At 35.5% G+C, this 17,803-nt stretch overlaps 3 protein-coding genes across 3 annotated transcripts; 1 reads left to right on the forward strand and 2 right to left on the reverse strand.

The window, feature by feature from the left end:
* The first annotated feature begins 2,239 nt into the window (after positions 1-2,239).
* LOC120089753 (probable ribosomal protein S11, mitochondrial) lies at positions 2,240-3,636 on the forward strand. Its single transcript, XM_039047138.1, has 2 exons — positions 2,240-2,551; positions 2,650-3,636. The coding sequence occupies exons 1-2, from the start codon at positions 2,365-2,367 to the stop codon at positions 3,312-3,314; spliced, it is 852 nt and encodes a 283-aa protein (XP_038903066.1). The 5' UTR covers positions 2,240-2,364; the 3' UTR covers positions 3,315-3,636.
* Positions 3,637-8,533: 4,897 nt separating this feature from the next.
* Positions 8,534-11,931, reverse strand: LOC120091200 (potassium transporter 7-like). The gene is made up of 5 exons (XM_039049109.1): positions 11,505-11,931; positions 11,267-11,381; positions 10,904-11,158; positions 9,827-10,349; positions 8,534-9,629 (listed from the first exon to the last, which is right to left on the reverse strand). Exons 1-5 carry the CDS (start codon positions 11,604-11,606, stop codon positions 9,092-9,094), a joined length of 1,533 nt encoding a protein of 510 aa, XP_038905037.1. The 5' UTR covers positions 11,607-11,931; the 3' UTR covers positions 8,534-9,091.
* Positions 11,932-16,036: 4,105 nt separating this feature from the next.
* Positions 16,037-16,975, reverse strand: LOC120090656. The gene has a single exon (XM_039048373.1). It carries the CDS (start codon positions 16,973-16,975, stop codon positions 16,037-16,039), a length of 939 nt encoding a protein of 312 aa, XP_038904301.1.
* Between the last annotated feature and the right edge of the window lie 828 nt (positions 16,976-17,803).

Genomic DNA, 17,803 nt, shown 5'->3' on the forward strand with positions numbered 1-17,803 from the left:
ATTTTGAGAATGAAATGATAAAACTTGTTTTATTTTAATTCTTCATACTTCATACAAATAATTGATGATTAATTATTAACAATTTTGTGAGACCATATGTTATACAAATACTCAATGAATAACATAAGTCTACATTTGATCATTAAGTATTTATTTAGTAGAGAATTCAGATTCTGTTTTATGTTTTCAGATTTAATGAGTTCAAGAAATATGTGTTTGGTAGACAACGCATATTTTGTTTTCCAAAACTATTTTCGGATTATGTGATCCAAACCGTGAAAAATCTTTAAAATAACATTTTTATATTTTCATTGCAACTAGATTTTGAATTTAAATTTTAAAATGCAGGATAAATAAAGAGAAAAATATTTAGAAATATAATATATCATGTTATAAACTAACTCATGTTTTAAAAAATAAAATATGTATTATGTAATGTATTACACTTTATATAATATTACAAAATAATAATTGTATATTTTTTTTAACATAAATCATATTCATAAATAAGTTAATAATAGTTTATTGTCAGTGAATGACTACAACTAGTTTTGTGATTTATAAATGTATAGTATCAAACATATTTTAAACAATTGTTTAAATTAAAATCGAATTTCTAAAACTGCTATCACACATATCTGAAAACATTACAACTCTGTTTTCATTGAATCATTTGTTTTTAAATTCTCTATCAAACAAACTCTAAGTTTCCATTTTTTTTAACCAAACAAAAATCAATCATTGATTATAAAAGGGGAAAAAAAAGACTATTGCTATACACTCATATTTTCTCGTATGGATTTGCTCACATAACAATTGGTAGGCAAAAATTCTTATTCAACATAATTAAAATTGAGTTTACTATCACAAACATAGAAATTGAGATATTTAGATAGGACACCATGTATCATCATTTATAACTTGAATATAGCATCATCTCGAAGAAGTCTTGAAAATTAAAATGGCTTTGAGAACAATGCATCAAGAGAATAAAAATCAAGAAAAGATAAAGCTCTAGATGAATAATGATAATGTAATTAAAGTGTGAGGTACGGGAATCGAATCTCAAATCACGAAGTTGATATTATAAATACTATGTCAGTTGAGCTACGCTCTTGTTGACATTAATTATTGTTTTTAGCGAAGAATTGGGTATTAAATAATACACCTTTTTGTTTTTGTAACCAAAGAATTTATAAGGTTTTTTTGTCTTTAAATTCTAAAACTTTTTAAATTTGATTTTTAATTCAATTAATGAAGTAAAGTCTTAGTGGGGTGTGTTGTTATTGATATTAATTTAATATTAATTTAAAGAAAATATTTTAAATGACAAAATTGTTGAAAATATTTACAAATAATGGCAAGATATGGTGATAGACTAGTATTTATGTCTATTATGACGTAGATAGACACAGATAATAGTTTATTACATATAGACAGTGAAATTTTACTATATTTATAAATATTTTGGTTCATTTTCTTATATTTAAAAAGACACCTTAATTTAATAATAACGAGTTTAAAAAGTAACTCCCACGTATTTTCTTTTTTCGCTTTACATGTTTTTGCAATATATATATATATAAATATATATTCATGCCGAAATTTCATATAAAAAAAGATAATTACTATTGAAATGGCATAATTGTAATAAACTAAAATTAAAAAGGATAATGTAGTATAAAAATGTTTTTTTTTTAGAAATATTAGCTTTTTAATATAGTATAGATATCCAAAATTAATGCCAATGTGGATAAAATATAATTTGTGCCTACTAAATTATTGTTATTGTTTTTTTAAGCAAACAAACTAACTGCCAATCACAAAATAACATCCTTAGATACAAGTAAAACAAACCAAAAATGAAGCAGAAAAGCTCAATTATGCACCGCCAAATCTTGCTCACGAGGGAGTGAGCCATGAAATTGTGACTTTGCCTCACATCGAGAAAAAAATACATCATCCAACTCATGTGCAAGCGACTTGGCCTGCTCAACAAACATATCCCTTCCTCCATACAACCAGACTCAACTCGACCATCAACAAACATATTCCATTAAAAAGATGAATCACCTCCATACAATCAGACTCAACTCGACTATGGATGGATCATAGATTAAATTTTTAATTATTTTTAATTGTGCGAAAGATAAAGAGCTTGTAAATTAACTAAGCTTAACACAAATTTGGACGCATCATAGATTGAATTTATAATATTAGAAAGAAAAGTTAATATTACAAATTTGAAGAAAGTGGGACACCCCTATGTCTCAAGTCATCATCCACTAAGAGGGGAAAAGAATTAGGGTTTTCTTTTCAGCACTTTTCATTCCCAGAACCACCGCCTCCGGCCGTCCGACGACGATGCCGAAACTTTCCCTCTCTCACCTCTATTCTCTCTTCCGGTCGTCTTCTCTCCGTCATGGCCCTTCCTTTTCTCCCTCTCGCCTCTCCATTTCTCCATTCATCGGCTCAGATTCGCGTTCCTCCATGTCCTCTATCCACCGATCAGATCTCACTGGATCCATTCGACTAGACAACCAGCTCTCAGGTGATTTATATTCTCTATTTTCTATATCTGATATAGGAAATGGCAATTCGAATTTATGGAGTGTTTTTCTTTAGTGATGAGTATTTTGGGGATTGCAGGCTGTCTCGACCTTTCGCAAGGTGATTCTGCGAATGTTGGTCGGGAGATTGTAGGACGTGGATGGAAATCCACGGGAGCTCAGGGTTCTTGTTGGAGTTTGGGGCGTTCAAGTGAATGTGTCTCCGTTTCTCATTCCACTAGCTATAGATGTTATGGACAGTACGACAACCGGCCAAATGCTGATACAGGAAGGAATCTTAATTCTATGAGCTTCGTTAGGGATACTTTAGAGGAAGGTGGAAGGTATTTTACGGGTAGTTCCCGGTTCTTTAGACAACCCAATATGGAACACAATGCTGATATTGTCCATGTAAAGCTACTGCGTAACAATACATTTATCACTGTTACGGATAACAAGGGAAATACAAAGCTCAAGGCCTCTGCTGGTCGTCTTGAAGAACTTAAAGGAGGGCCCAAACTTTCCCGTTATGCTGCTGAAGCAGTTGCAGAGTATGTTGGTCGTGAATCTAGAAAATTGGGGCTAAAATCAGTTGTGATGAGGGTGAAAGGCTTTACTATATTTAAGAGGAAAAGGCAAGCGATCATTAGTTGGAGAGCTGGATTCACTGATTCTAGAAGTGATCAAAATCCTATTGTCTACATTGAAGATACTACAAGACGTGCTCACAATGGTTGCCGACTCCCAAAGCAGCGCCGTGTCTAGATCTTGCTAATACAACAACAAATTGGTGATGAGGTCTTTGTTTCATCTTTGTTGGCTCGGTTCGAGTTGATGTAGCTTGCCTTAAGTTTTTACTTGCTTATTTCCATAATGATGACAATTGGGATGTTTCTATATTACATCAGTATAAAATTTTCCTGGTTTAAATTGATGTAGCTTGCCTTCAAGTTCTTTCTTGCTTATTGTAATAATGATGACAATTGGATGGTTTTTCTATATACATCAGTGTAAAACAATTGCTTTTTAGTTAGTTCTATTTGGACTTCATTTCAATAGAAGGATATCAAGAATTCAAGTGGCCCCAGTTCCCAATCTTTCTACTTGGAAGTATATTTTCTTCTGTTACACTCTAGACTCTGTTGTGGATTACACATTTCTTGGATCTTACTTCTGTGCTTCTCAGTTCTCTATCTGATTCCCCTGCTTGGGATTCTTGTTTTACCTTTTGCATAAAAGATTTTGGTTTCTAATTGTGACCTGATTACGCCAACCGTATAAAGACAATGGAAAGTAGGTCCGACTGGTTTAACTACAGGACAGAGAAAGCTATTACAGTGAATTGACCAATGTTTTTGTGTGCTTAAGTTTTTATGTAGATTTGCAGGCTATTTTTTTTATCATTGATGCCGGATTTATACTTTGGATCTGGACCATCAGCATGGATGGCCACATGGGCACAGCATGGACATTCAGAATTGTTTTGCTAACAGGCTTAACAAATGTTCTAGAGCCAGATAGTCCCCATGGATAGTTGGTAGAGGAAGGCGTTCCATACAGTTCCGAATAGAAGGATGGAGCATTAAAGCTAACTCAGGCTAATAAAATTAACATGCTGTCAATAATTTGTTTCTTAGTATGATGGCTCATTTGAAGTTGCTGCGCCTATGTTTTCTTGCTAAATCTTTTCTGAGGATGTAATTTGTCGCTGTGTCAGCAGATCCTTCCTTCTTCTTTACGTTTTGGAGGTACTTGCATCAACTGATATGAAACTGAATAATGCTAATTAATAGGATTGAGCCCAATTGACAATAATTTGTCACTCTCTAATGTTTGATTATCGTTCTCGTTTTCTATGTGTAATATTAATGTGTGAGTTTATAAAAGGACATCATGTGGATTGTGGAAGCTGACATGAAAATCTTTTATTTATTTATTATTTGTCTATGAGAAGTAGTTTCATGTTTCACAATAAGAAAATAAATTGATGTATGGGATATAAATTTGAAATTTATCTCTAATGGAAACTTATGTCCATTAGACTCATAAATTAAAAAATATGAAGATTTAGAGACTAAATTTATAATTTTGGAGTCCTATCAAAAGGTCACATTACTACTTATTGCTCTTTCAAATTTCATTCAAAGTTGTTGCTTTTATTGACAAGAGGTTTTGAAATTTTCTGTGTGGGAATCAGAATAGCAATACCTCTCACCTCATCAGTTGGCAAATTCTCAAACAACCATTGGAGGAAGGTGACCTTGACATTTCTGATATTAGATAGAGAAACAAATCTAGTAGAAGTCCATGGACACATTATGAAGCTTGAGGATCTTGTTTATAGCAATATTCAATGCAAGATTGGGAATGGCTCCTCTACTGCCTTTTGGAAAGAAGTTTGGTATGGGTTGGAACTTCTGTCATCTTTACCCTCGCCTGTTCGCCACTGTTAATTTTAAACATGCCTCCATTGTTGATGTTTGAAATCCACTTTATGAATATTAGGCTTTGAACTTTAGAAGGCATCTTGAAGATGATGAGATCAACTTATGGACCAAATTTTATATCTCTTGAAGGGTTTACTATAGCTTACCAACTATCCCGATTGTTGGTTTTGGAAGTTGGAATCCATGGCATTTTCTCTTCAAGCTCCTTATTGTCGCACTTATCATCGAACAACTCATTCATCGAATGTATTATGGATGTTACATTGCATTCCTTTTATGAAAAATCTGTCACTCTTGCCTCAATACCATCCATCGACTACAAGCTAAGAAAGTTTGAAATTTCTATGACTATTCTGATAGAACATGAAATTAAATGAAAACTTTCTATACTTACTTGCCTTAATTGTTTTGAACAATATTCCATAAAAGCATATATATATCTATAAAGAGTTATTGATCAAAACTAATACTATAAACAAAAGGTGTTTAAACAAATCAGATCCATCTTACTCAAAGAGTTTAGAGTACTTCGATGTAGTGGGAGGAGTATATGACTTCCTAGCCATCGTTGAGAAACAAGCGTTGTGAAAATAAGATGCATTCCCTATATAGTTTAATAAGAAGAACGATTCTCTCGGCTAAAGTGTTTGAGAATCTCCTAGTAAGACTAGGACTACAAGGTATATAACCTAGGGCATGTGGGAGAAAAACTCATGAGTATATGATACCTAAAGGCAAACCATGGGCATGTGATGCCTAATTTATTGTATTTCTCCGTAAAACTCAAAAACTCAGTATTATATATTCATATATACGTTACCACTAGAGTTTTAGTCCAAGTGGGAGTTTGTTGGGTTTTATGTCCTAAAACTTGTGGTTTGTAAACAATAAACTTATTTATGAAAATTCAATAAAGTTGTTATTGAATATATGAATTGTTTATTTCGTTTTAGAAATAAATCCAACAAACTAAAAGATCCATAGCTATTATATGAGTACTTGAACTTTATGTGGAGACATAAAAGTGGATCAAGTTCGCGAAAATAGTCAAAATGATCTATAGTATATGAATAAGGTTGGGTGCCTTATTCTGGTAACACTATTGGATGCGACCTACTCTGTAGTTGTTACAAGAAGTTGTAAAGTACTACAAACGAAGTGATCCTAATTCATACATGTGATGACATGAGGAGTGGGGGCGTCCTGTGCAATGAGTTTGCACAAGATCGGACCACGAAATAAGTCACTCTTACGTTTATAACGTTGTTTACTGTTTAAGACTGACTATTTCAAAGTGATGACCTAGGTAACTTAACCTGAATCCTGAGCTAACTATGAATTTCTGTTTATTCGGGATTATCCTTAGATTTGCATAAGTGAGGGTCGGCTCAACAGCACCGGCTCAATAAGCCTCCCATTTCAAGGGTAAGACCGGGTAGATAGCTGGAGACATAGGGTGCAAGATGGAAATCATTCCCACCCGCTTTCAGGGATAGTAGAGAGGTTGTTCCCTTAAATACTGACTCCGGGTCTTGAACAAGGGGCCTCACCCTCTCATTGGCCCAGAGGGACTCGGTTTGATGATCGGATCATAAACCAATTGTTCATTAGAGGATCGGTGAGACTTAAGAAATGAGAGGTAATCTCAGGGGAAAAACAGCCTATTGAATCAGTCATTATTATGAACAATCTATGAAGGGTTAACTTACTAATCATGGTTATATCGAATGGACACAATACAGTGAGGGGAGTGCAACTACAGGCTTTAGTGGAGTGACCCAGTAGTTAAATGAATGGGAGCCCATGATCTATAGGTCCACTAGGTCCCCTACTAACTCACAAACGGATTAGTCTTAGAATAGTATGATAAGTTGATTTGAAACGTTCAAATTAGAATTAATGGGAATTGGTATATGTGATATAATTACACGTTTAATTTTGGAATTAAACGAAATTGAAGACTCGATTATATTTAAATATTAAAATTATGAATAGGGATTCATGGTAGTGGAGTTGGTGATTAATTAATTTAATATTTGATATTAGATTAATTAAAGTTAATTAAATTGTTTAATTAATTATTTATTATTAATTTTATTAGAAAATTAATTTTTGAATTAATTTTTGTAAAATTAATATAATTTCAGTTTTAATTATAGAATAAAAATTGAAAATTGATTTTTATCTTTGAAATTAGTTTCAGAATTTAAAATTTGATGAAAATGGAAAAATCCACTAAAAGCCCAACTAGCTCACTCATAATACACTTCTTTTCTCGGTCAAAATTTCAAGCATGTGTTGGAATCCATGCAACATTCCTTCTTGCATGATGATCATGCAATAAATACTGAAGAGTGAATGGAATTCTTCATGCAATTGTTGCTGAAACTCTAAAATTTTGTGTTGAAGCAGAGTTCTTCAAACTGCTAAACCAATATCATTTCCTCAAAATTCCCTTCAATTCAAGCTTATTTTGAGCCCCACAACTCAATCTAAGGTACCTAGAGGATAGTAGGGAAGACCTTGTGGTAGTTCACGAGCTGAATTCAAGGAGATGATAGCTGAGAATCGTGGTTCAAGGTGTTCTTCAAATGTATGTCATGAAATTCTCTTTTAATTTCATGAGCATGCTTAATTTAAAGCCAAAATAATGAATTAGAATCCTTAATGATCTTGTTTTACTTTCACTGCTTGTTTCCGGATTCCAACAAGATCTAGATGCCCCTGGATTTCTCTCCCGCAATCTTGGTATTGCCTTTGTCAGAATAGCTATGATTCAGTGAACTACCTCTTCATCCACCGCCATTTTGTTCATGCTTTATGGGCTGAAAAACATTGCTTTTAGATGGAACTTGGCTCCCCCTCTCGAGGGATGGGATCAAATTAATGTTTTTGGACCACCCCTTCGAGGGATACAAGGTGAACTTATGGACCAACATCATTTTCGCGATCTTGTCAAAGACTTCAAGATTTGGAAAGAGAGAAATGATCGGATTTTCAAAGACAAATCAAAGCTATTCAAAGATATTCTTGAATCTTCTATTTATTGGTGTAAAGATTACTGACTCCTCAAAGACCACAACTTAGATTTTCTTGTTGCAAATTGGACTCATTCTCTTTATTTCCTTTGATACGGATCTTTTGTATCATTTGCATTATTTCATACATCAATCGAATTGTTTCTTATCTTATTAAAAAAAAAAAAGAAACAAACAAACAAACGCAAAGTTTTATTTAGACAAACTTCAAACTTATATGTATAATTAACTCTTGGTATGGCTAAATTACAAGTTTAGTTTATGAACTATTTGTGTCTAATAGATGATATAGGCATATTAGTGTTTAATAAAATAAATATTTAATTTAATATCTAATAAAACTTTGGCACTTTAAATTTTGTCTAATTGGTTATCAACCTGTTTGATATTTTCTAAAATTCACAAATTGTATACAAAATTGATATTCAGCCGTGTTAATACTGTTCTCTTCCATTCTATTTCACAACATACGAACCCGTATGTGCTTTGGTGTTAAGAGTAATTGAAATTGGAAATTCTTTTTCTACTCAATCATAAGTATTCTTCCATTCGACTGGGTCAGAAGGAAGCCACATTAAAAAATCTGAAGAAATTCAACTATCGGCATGACTTTGCATTATCATTAAAAAAGGGAATAGAAACAGAAAGAACAACTATCTACAAGACTAAATCACTGATGCATATGAAAGTTTCCAAACTAATTCCAAGAGTTTTCTTTTAAGTCGTACCAGATCTCTACAGTGGGATTGCATCAATGGAATTCATGTAATCTCAAACACCTTAGGCATTCGTTCAGCATCATGCATGAAACACGAATGAAGAACGGTGATCAACCCAATATGGAGCCTCGAAAAACCTTCGGCATGACACCAAGGGTAAAGTCGGGAAAAGCGTCCTCTGAATCCAATCCACCACAGAAATCAAATGGATGTTGCAGCACACTGAAGAATGCAAAGACAATTACCTTCATTTTTGTTTTTGTTTTTACTGAGCACCTTTCGCTCGTGCCGCACATGTATTTGGTAATATCCTCATATATCTGACAAAATTGAGCTCTCTAAACCATGTATGTCATGCCTACCTGCATCAGGTGGGTGTGGGGAACACTCAAGTTGGCAATACCCCTCCTGCTGTTCTTTCTTAAAAATGCGTAGAAGTAATTGATCATTAGCTTCTTAATAAACCAAGAATCCTTTCTTGCCCTAATATCTCCATGACCAAGAAGGTAAACTACTCCTGATTCTTTAGCCTTTCGTATAAAAGAAAGTTCTCTCTCAAGTGATTGCTCTGCATCTGGGATTGAGGGGTCTGGAGATTCAACTGGCTGCACCTCTTCTGGTACGTTGATGACTTCAGTTATGGGTCTAGTAGTCTCATTAAATTCAGCAAGCAGAGGAATGCCAAGTGAATACACACTTCCATTGGGACCCACAAGAAATCGCGAGCAGCGGGTCTCGTCAGAATCAGTATCATCATCTCCATCGCTCTCTAATGACCTTTCTTGTGCCTCTCGGCGGATGAATTTCTCAAGGCTTTCAATTAAGAGCTGCTCAAACGTCTGATGGTTTTCTTTTCGAACATCCTTGTATCCATACCTGTTAAGTGATGAGCCCAACATGAAAGATCATATAAAGGTAGAGTATCACATATAGTTATCTTAATCAGTACATACTGAAAAAAGATCACCAAATTATCTTTTCGATGAGGAGATCAACCAAAACGAAAAAATTTGCCTGAATGAGGATGCATTGCAGCCACATTTCTTATGAAAATCGAGTTCCATAAATCATACCTGGCAATGCAACGGAAGATGTGATAGCTCTTTGGACAGACTCGGCGGAAAAGAAATCTCTCACTCTGAGGCACAAGAGGAACTGGTACGTACTTGATGCAGACAAATATGATCATTGAATGAACTGCAGGAAGAGTAGTCAGAAAATGGCCAAATATTGCAGGTATTCCTTTCACTAGTTCATTATAGAGTAAACCGATGCCAGGAGCTCTGATTGTACCGAGATTGCACCCAAGTTCCCGCATTAAATCCATTGACAGCTTTTGCTTGACTTCAGTTTCATACTTGAGCTTGCTTCCGTAATTCCAAATATACATAATAAAAAACATAATTACTGCGAATACCAATATGATCCAACTTCCATCACCCACACCCCATAACACAGAAGAGAAAAAGATCAGTTCTATCCCAAGAAAGATCATTGCAAAACCCATCACGATGATAATGTTTATCTGCCATATAAGAAGCATAACAATGGTAACCAAGACAGTTGTCATCATCATCACTCCTAGCTCAGCAATACCTGCAAGAAAATTAGTTTAGCATTAAGATCAGGTACAACACATGATACCCAAGACAACAAAGGTTCGGAGCATTACAGGACAAGGGTACAATAATTCAACCTTCATATTGCCCCCAATTTTTCATACACTATTTGGATTAAAAAAAAACCAAAAATTTCATTATACATTCAAAAATATAGGATAGAGTTCAGATATACTGGTAGAATCGTTATCCATATTTATCTACCACGGGCCCACTTTTTTTTTTTCCTTGAAAAAATTATTGAAAAAGAATTCGACTTTCATTGAGAGAATAAAAGAATATACTGGCATACAAGAAGAAAATCCCATAAAAAGGGGCCCAACTACAAGAAATGACTCCGATCAAGTAAAACCTAGCGAATAATTACAAAGGAGCCTGAAAACAAAAGCGTTGAGAGAAACAGGTAATCTAATAACAGACCAAATATCACGGTAAGAACTCCCACGCCCTTTGGGCCAACTTATCCTCAAAGATATATCATTTATGGTAAAGCAATAAAAAACTTAGATCATGAGAAAATGTGAGCATTACCATATGCATTTCCAATCTCATACATGCTAGATATGGAGCAGACGACCACCAGGCAAATAGCTAACAAAAACCAATTCAACACCGGGATATAGATCTGCCCCATGAATTTCCTAGATGTATGAATAATCTTAAGACGAGGAAAACAACCAAGTGCTGTTGATTGTTTTATACATGAAAAGGTAGCCGTAGTCATTGCCCGACTAGCAATCAATGCAGCAACATTAGCAATGAGAAAGACTGGCCAAAAGGCACTTTCTGTAGACAGAAGAAAGAAACTTGCATAAGCAAAAGCACCCACAAAACTAATGAAAATGTAAGACCATCGAGCTTTTCAAATAAGTAAAGATAATTAATGAGCCTTACTGGGAACAGAATTAAAAAATACGTGCTCAGCTCCATTGTGGTTTGATATAAGGTAGGCAGCTTGACCCAAATAACCCAAGAAAAGACAAGGCAAGACGAGAAACACAAACGTAAGCTGCAAACATTCACTATACAACATTAGACATCAAAGTCCAGAAAATGCTGAAAGGTGAAAAGGTTGCACAAATAACATCTACAGAAGTACCTAATTTAACAATCTTAAATTAAATTTTCCTACCTGTATTGACCGCACAGAGAAATAGCAAAGATCTGCAAACATTGCCTCGGAACCTGGTAGTTGATGATCAAAAATAAAATAAGGGAGTTTGAAAATCTCCATGCTGATCAAAGTCGCACCAAAATCAATTATTTAAAACTACATTTAATCTAATTACTAGTTAGACGCTACAGTATAGAAAAAATGATTTCTTCCTATGGATGTGAGAATCTTCTGTTTCTACATCTATCCTACTTATGCAATCAGTATAGGCATGGAATCACAATATCAAGGAGACATACTATAGTTGTACTTTACATAACAGATCTTAAGGTATGAAGTTTTGAGGCAAATCTGAGTCCACTAGGATATAGTAGCCCTCTCCCCCTCCATGAATTTAAGAAACACCAGGAGACAACATAGATCCACATTATATAACAAATCTCAAAGTTTTAAGTTCAAAAGGCAAATTGTTGTTCACTAGGATATAATGAGCGTCTCCCCCTCCTATGAAGTTCCATTGTAGATGGTAGGACTTGTTCAAGTATAACAAGTGGGGGTATGGAGATTTGAACCTCCAAACTCAAAAAAAGGAATATATGCCAATTACCGCAGAGCTACTATGCTCACTTTTGGCTGTAGATGGTAAGAACTTATTTGGGTGTAATTTGATATATTAGTTAAGATTTAAGGACAGAAGAAAAAAACCAAAGTGAGTTTGGCTCAATGGTATTGGCATGTGCTCTGTCGTTAGAGGTCGGAGATTCAATCTCTCACCCGGTAGTTGTTGTACTAAAAAAACAAAAGAAAAAAGGCCAAAGGTGAAAAAAGAAAAGCTTGGGCCAACATAACAAAAGAAAGAATGGATTTAAGAGGAATACATGCAACCATATATGTTAAAAAAGAGTGGAAATATTCTTGAACTGATCAGAAATTGACGCCTAAAAAGATTAAGGAGTTGTTTGTTTTGTGAGAATCCAAGATTCACATGGGATAAACATCTAGATTACTCTGTTTGTTTTGTGTTAATGTGAATGTGAAAAATCTAGGCATCCAAGGATGCCCACGTTGGAGGCAATTATCTAATTTTGGATGCCCTCTTGCCCCATGGGTTTCTAAAATGCCCATCTAGAGGGCATCCTCGAATGACATCTTTGCCCTTCACACCTTATACATTTTTGTCTTTCATCCAATTATGCAATCATGCACTAACAAATGACCATATACAATTAGCTACATTTATATTTTACATTTAGTTATAAAATAAACTTTAGTTAAATTGATTAATATCTTGATTTATTTCCTATCAAAATTTAAAGTGCAATATTCCTTTATTATACCTTTACAATAATTGCCCAGTACTTCTATGTTTAGCATTTTTCTCTCTTGCACAACTATTGAAATTATTTTTTAATTATTTTTATAATTTATTTAAAGATATAATATTAAATAATAAATACCAAAAAATTATATACATTTAAATTAGATTAAAATAATATGTAAACCACCTAAAAATTAGTGAGGGCTTACTGGTATAATACATAATCTTAACATTCCCATACAAAAATCTTGCAAACCAAACACAATTAGCCAAGTATTCACATACATTCTTACAAATTTTTCCTCCAAAACAAACATGGTAATCTAAAATGTTGGGCATATGTACTTTCAGACATTTATAATTTTGAGCATCCAAAGATTCCAGTTATCTAGATTTCCAAAAAACAAAATGTCCCTTGAAAGGGAAAATAAGCTTAACCTCCTAAGAAAACTTCCATAACCCTTAAACCCAATAATACTCTAGTCTTTAGGCTTTAGTCTTCAATAACACTCAAAACCAACAATCTTGAATGCTCTTAGGCTTTAGGCTTCTCTTTATGGAAGATAAAAGGTCCAAAAATGGTTAAGGCTCTTGCTTGGCAAATTTTACTAGGGGAAGTTTTTTTTTTTTTTTTTTTTGAAAAAGGAAACAAGTCTCTTTATTCATTAAGAAAATGAAGAGAGACTAATGCTCAATTTACAAGGAAGTCATAAGGATCAGTAGGTGCACCCGGATATCTCAACTAGGTTGACACTCCCTTAGCACCCCTCATCACATCCAAACACTAGAAAATCCTCTAAATTAAAGCAATACAAAGGGATACAATTCTAAAAACGAGAAAGAAAGAACTGGCTGGAAAATTAAGGGAACAGGAACAATCACAGCAAAGAGAACTAAAAAATCAAAGGAATGTGAACTTCAGAAAACTGGAGAAAGGAATGAATGCCAATTTAGACTGATTTCCTGACTAGAGTATGCTGCGAAGGAGCTTGAGAAGGAGCACCAAAGAGAGGCCTTTAGCTTTGCTGCTTCATATCTTGAGAACCATGGGGTTTCCTTGTCTTGGAAGACTCTTTGATTCTGCTCAAACTACAATTCAGCTAACACAGCCTTTACAGCATTGACCCACAGAATTTGATGAGTTTTCTTGAGAACAAGCCCTATCAACAGCTGCTGCACATTTAGGCTAAAATATGCTCCGAAGGTCCAGCACAAGTTAAAGACATTGAAGAGCGAAAACCAGCAGCTTTGTGCATAAAAGTAGTCGAAAAAAAGGTTCGGGAGGTCTTTCCCATTCTTTTACACAAAGCACATATATTGGGGGAGATGTAGTCGGAGACAAGCTTCTTTTGCAGCAGACTTGAGCAGTTTAGGGCTCCAAAAACCATTATCCAAAGGACTATATTTATTCTCCTTGAGCTTTTTGATTTCCAAAGAGCTTCATTTAGGAAAGGATCAATTCGAGGGGCTTTGCGAAGATAATTGGTTAAGCATTTAATCGAGAAAACTCCATTGGATTCCAAAGACCAAACCTTTGAGTCAGGGCAATCTTGCACCTTTAGGTTAGAAATGAGCCTTAACAAATCTTGAAATTCAATAATCTCTTCATCTTTTAAATGTCTTCTAAAAGAGATGCTCCAAGATTTAGTGTTGTGATCTCAATGCTCCCTCACAGAACCGTTTGGTTGAGTGGACAATCTGAATAATTTGGAGAATCTGGACAATAGGGTCCATTGCCTAAAACAAAAACCAACAGGTTTTCCACTTTCAACCAAGCCCTTGAAATGCTAACCCATGGGCTTCTAAGGCTGCTCACTGTCTTACCAAATGTGTGACTCCCAAAATTGTTACTGCCACGTATACTTTTGACCACTCTGCACCAAAGGGAAGAGCTTTCATGCTGGAATCTCCAGCCCCATTTTACTAAAAGAGCCAGATTTTTCTCTTTCAAGCCTCCCAAACCAAGGCCACCTTCTTCATGAGATTTAGCCACATGCTCCCATTTGCCTAAATGATTTAGTTTACCCCATTTGTGGCCTTCCCAAAAGAAATCCCTCAATATTTTTTATAAGATGGATAACACTTTTTTTGGTATCAAGAAGGAAGACATATAGTAAGTGGGGAGGTTCGAAAGAACTGACTTACAAAGAGTTGCTCTTCCTCCTCTTGAAATGTTGTATCTTCTCCATTTGTCAAGAGTGCCTTGAAGTTTATCAATAACGGGCTGCCAGAAAACTATCTTTTTCGGATAACCTCCCAATGGAAGGCCTAAATAGAGAAGGGGAAGCTGCTCTGCTTTACAATTGAACTTGGCTGCCCACTTATTCAGCATGTCAAGGCCCTATATTTATACCACAAAGAGATGATTTCTCCCAATTAATTTTCTGACCAGAACACCATTCAAAAAGGTCAAATGTGGCCCGAAGAGACTCTAGCATAGCATCATCATATTTGCAAAAGATAAGGGTGTCATCGGCAAATTGCAAAATTGAGACATGGACTTTATCCTTCCCTACCAAAAAGCCTTCAAAGCATTCTTTCTCATGTAACCGGTTGATTAAGGCATTTAACACTTCTCCCACAAGGATGAAAAGGAAAGGAGAAAGGGGATCTCCTTGCCTAATTCCTCTAGTTGCCACTATCCTTCCACGAGGCCTTCCATTGATAAAGATGGAGAACTTTGGATTGGTGATGCAGCCCAAAATCCAAGAGATCCATTTTGAGCTGAAATTCTTACCAAGTAGGACTTTTTCAAGGAAGGATCAGTCCACTCTATCAAAGGCTTTCTCCAAATCAAGGTTTAGAATCCAACCTTTCTTCCCTTTCGATCTATGGTCCTCAACTGCTTCATTTGCAATTAGGATGGGGTCTAAGATCTGTCTTCCCTCAATAAAGACACTTTGAGTAGGGGCTACTATGCTTGGCATGATTCTTTTTAGCCTCTCAGCTAAAACTTTTGCAACTATTTTGTACAAGAGGGTTGTGAGACTAATTGGTCTGAAATCTTTGACCACTGCATCGGACTTTTTTGGAATTAGGCAAATAAAGTTCTTTTTAATACACGAATTGAGTTTACCATTGCTGTAGAAATCATCAAACATTTTTATAAGGTTGTCTTTCAGATGAGACCAAAAATGGATGAAGAATTCTAGTGTGAAGCCATCCGGCCCTGGTGCCTTGTTTCTTCCCAACCCTTTCACTGCCAGCTTGATTTCTAAAGCAGAAAAACTTACTACCAGCTGCTCATTTTGGCTTCTTGAGACTCTAGACCAGTCAAGGTTAAGGGAATGGCCCGAGGACCATCACTTTTTGAGTACAATAAGGAGTAAAAGCCCAAAATGATATCTTCAATGTCCCGGGTGAATCTGGTTGGAAGGTCTTGGTCATTGAGCAATTTTGCAAACAAATTTTTTCTTTTTCTAGTAGAAAGGAATCTATGGAAGAAAGAGGTATTCTCATCCCCTTCTTTTAACCATTTTAACTTGCATTTTTGAATTAGACTTTTTTCTTCCAGTTGGTATAATGCCAGCAGGTCTGCTTTCAAGGAATAGGATGCATCATCAACCCTAATCTGTGAAGAAACATCTACTGTCAGTGAGTCTTTTCTTTGAAGTTCATTTAGTAAACTTTCCTCTTTCAACTTCATCTCTTTCCCAAATTCATGAAACCATTTCTTAAGAGCTGATTTAGTTTTTCTCAAATTTGTGGAGAGAGTAGCTGCCCATTGATGATTTTCCTTCTTTTTTAGAGATTTTTCAATCAATTTACAGGACTCCTTATTGTTCAACCAACTGTTACAAAAACGAAACGATGAGGGCCCCCACTCAAATGCTCCTGCTTCTAAGGTAAGAGGAAAGTGATCTGACATGGTTCTAGCTTGTCTTGCAACCCTTGAATTATCGAAAACATCTTCCCATGTGCTTGATACAAGAAAATGGTCTAGGAGAGATTTGGAAGCAACATCACCTTCCCTAGACCAAGTGAATTGGCCATTTGAGAGTGGAAATTCCAGCAGATTGTTTAACCTGATGAACTTGTTGAAGTTATTCATATCCCTTGTTGCTCTTCCTACTGGGAATCTCTCATGTCTTCTTCGAATGCTGTTGAAATTCTCACCAATACACCAGGGATCATCGAATTTCTCAGCCAGGGAGGATAATTCCGCCCACATTCTTCTCCTTTCTCGGTAATCACAAGGGCCATAGACATTTGTAATCCAGCAAATTTTTTTTGGTTTATTGTTTGACACTTGATTGAAAGAGAGAGAATTCATCTTTCAAACTGTAGGAAACTAGAATTTTGCTTTCATCCCACATTGTGAGTAAACCTCCCAATTTTCCTTTAGCTTCCACCAAGGCTCATCCTACCTCTTTTGAGCTCCAAAGGCTTTTGATAAAGGAGCCCTCAATTCTGTCTTTTTTTGTTTCTTGAATAAGGACGATATCCGGATTGACTTTTTTCAGAAGCAGTCTTTTTGAAAAATCCCCTAAGCCTCTTGTGTTCCAAGTAACAATCTTCATTTTGGACCACCGAGGATTCTTTAATTCTTCCCCCTTTGATCAGGCCAAGACGAAGTCACACTCTTTTATGATGGAGTGTAAGGATTGGGGGACATCTGACAATTTTAGAGGGGGGATGGGGAAATTATTTGCACTAACCTGTGTAGGATCATCCGGAGGAAGGAAAAGCTAACTCAGGGAGAAATCAACGCCCACTTGGCAATCTTCGAGGTCTTTGTTGTCTTCAACATCTATAATATCCAGCTCCTCACTGCTCACACTAGCCAACAAATCATCTTCTGAGTCTTGTGAGAATGGAGAAGGAGAAATAAACTTGTTACAACTAAGAACTTGACCTTCTGGAGAGGATTTACCACTTCGGATGCAGTGTAGAGAAGGTAGGATCATAGAACTCTCCCTACCTAGGCCCGAGGTTTGAGGATTTGCTTGGAGGTTAGCACAACTTACTTCAAGAATATCCGGGTTGGAGATGGCTGACC

Source organism: Benincasa hispida, chromosome 11 (assembly GCF_009727055.1).
Source record: "Benincasa hispida cultivar B227 chromosome 11, ASM972705v1, whole genome shotgun sequence".
Taxonomy (NCBI): domain Eukaryota; kingdom Viridiplantae; phylum Streptophyta; class Magnoliopsida; order Cucurbitales; family Cucurbitaceae; genus Benincasa; species Benincasa hispida.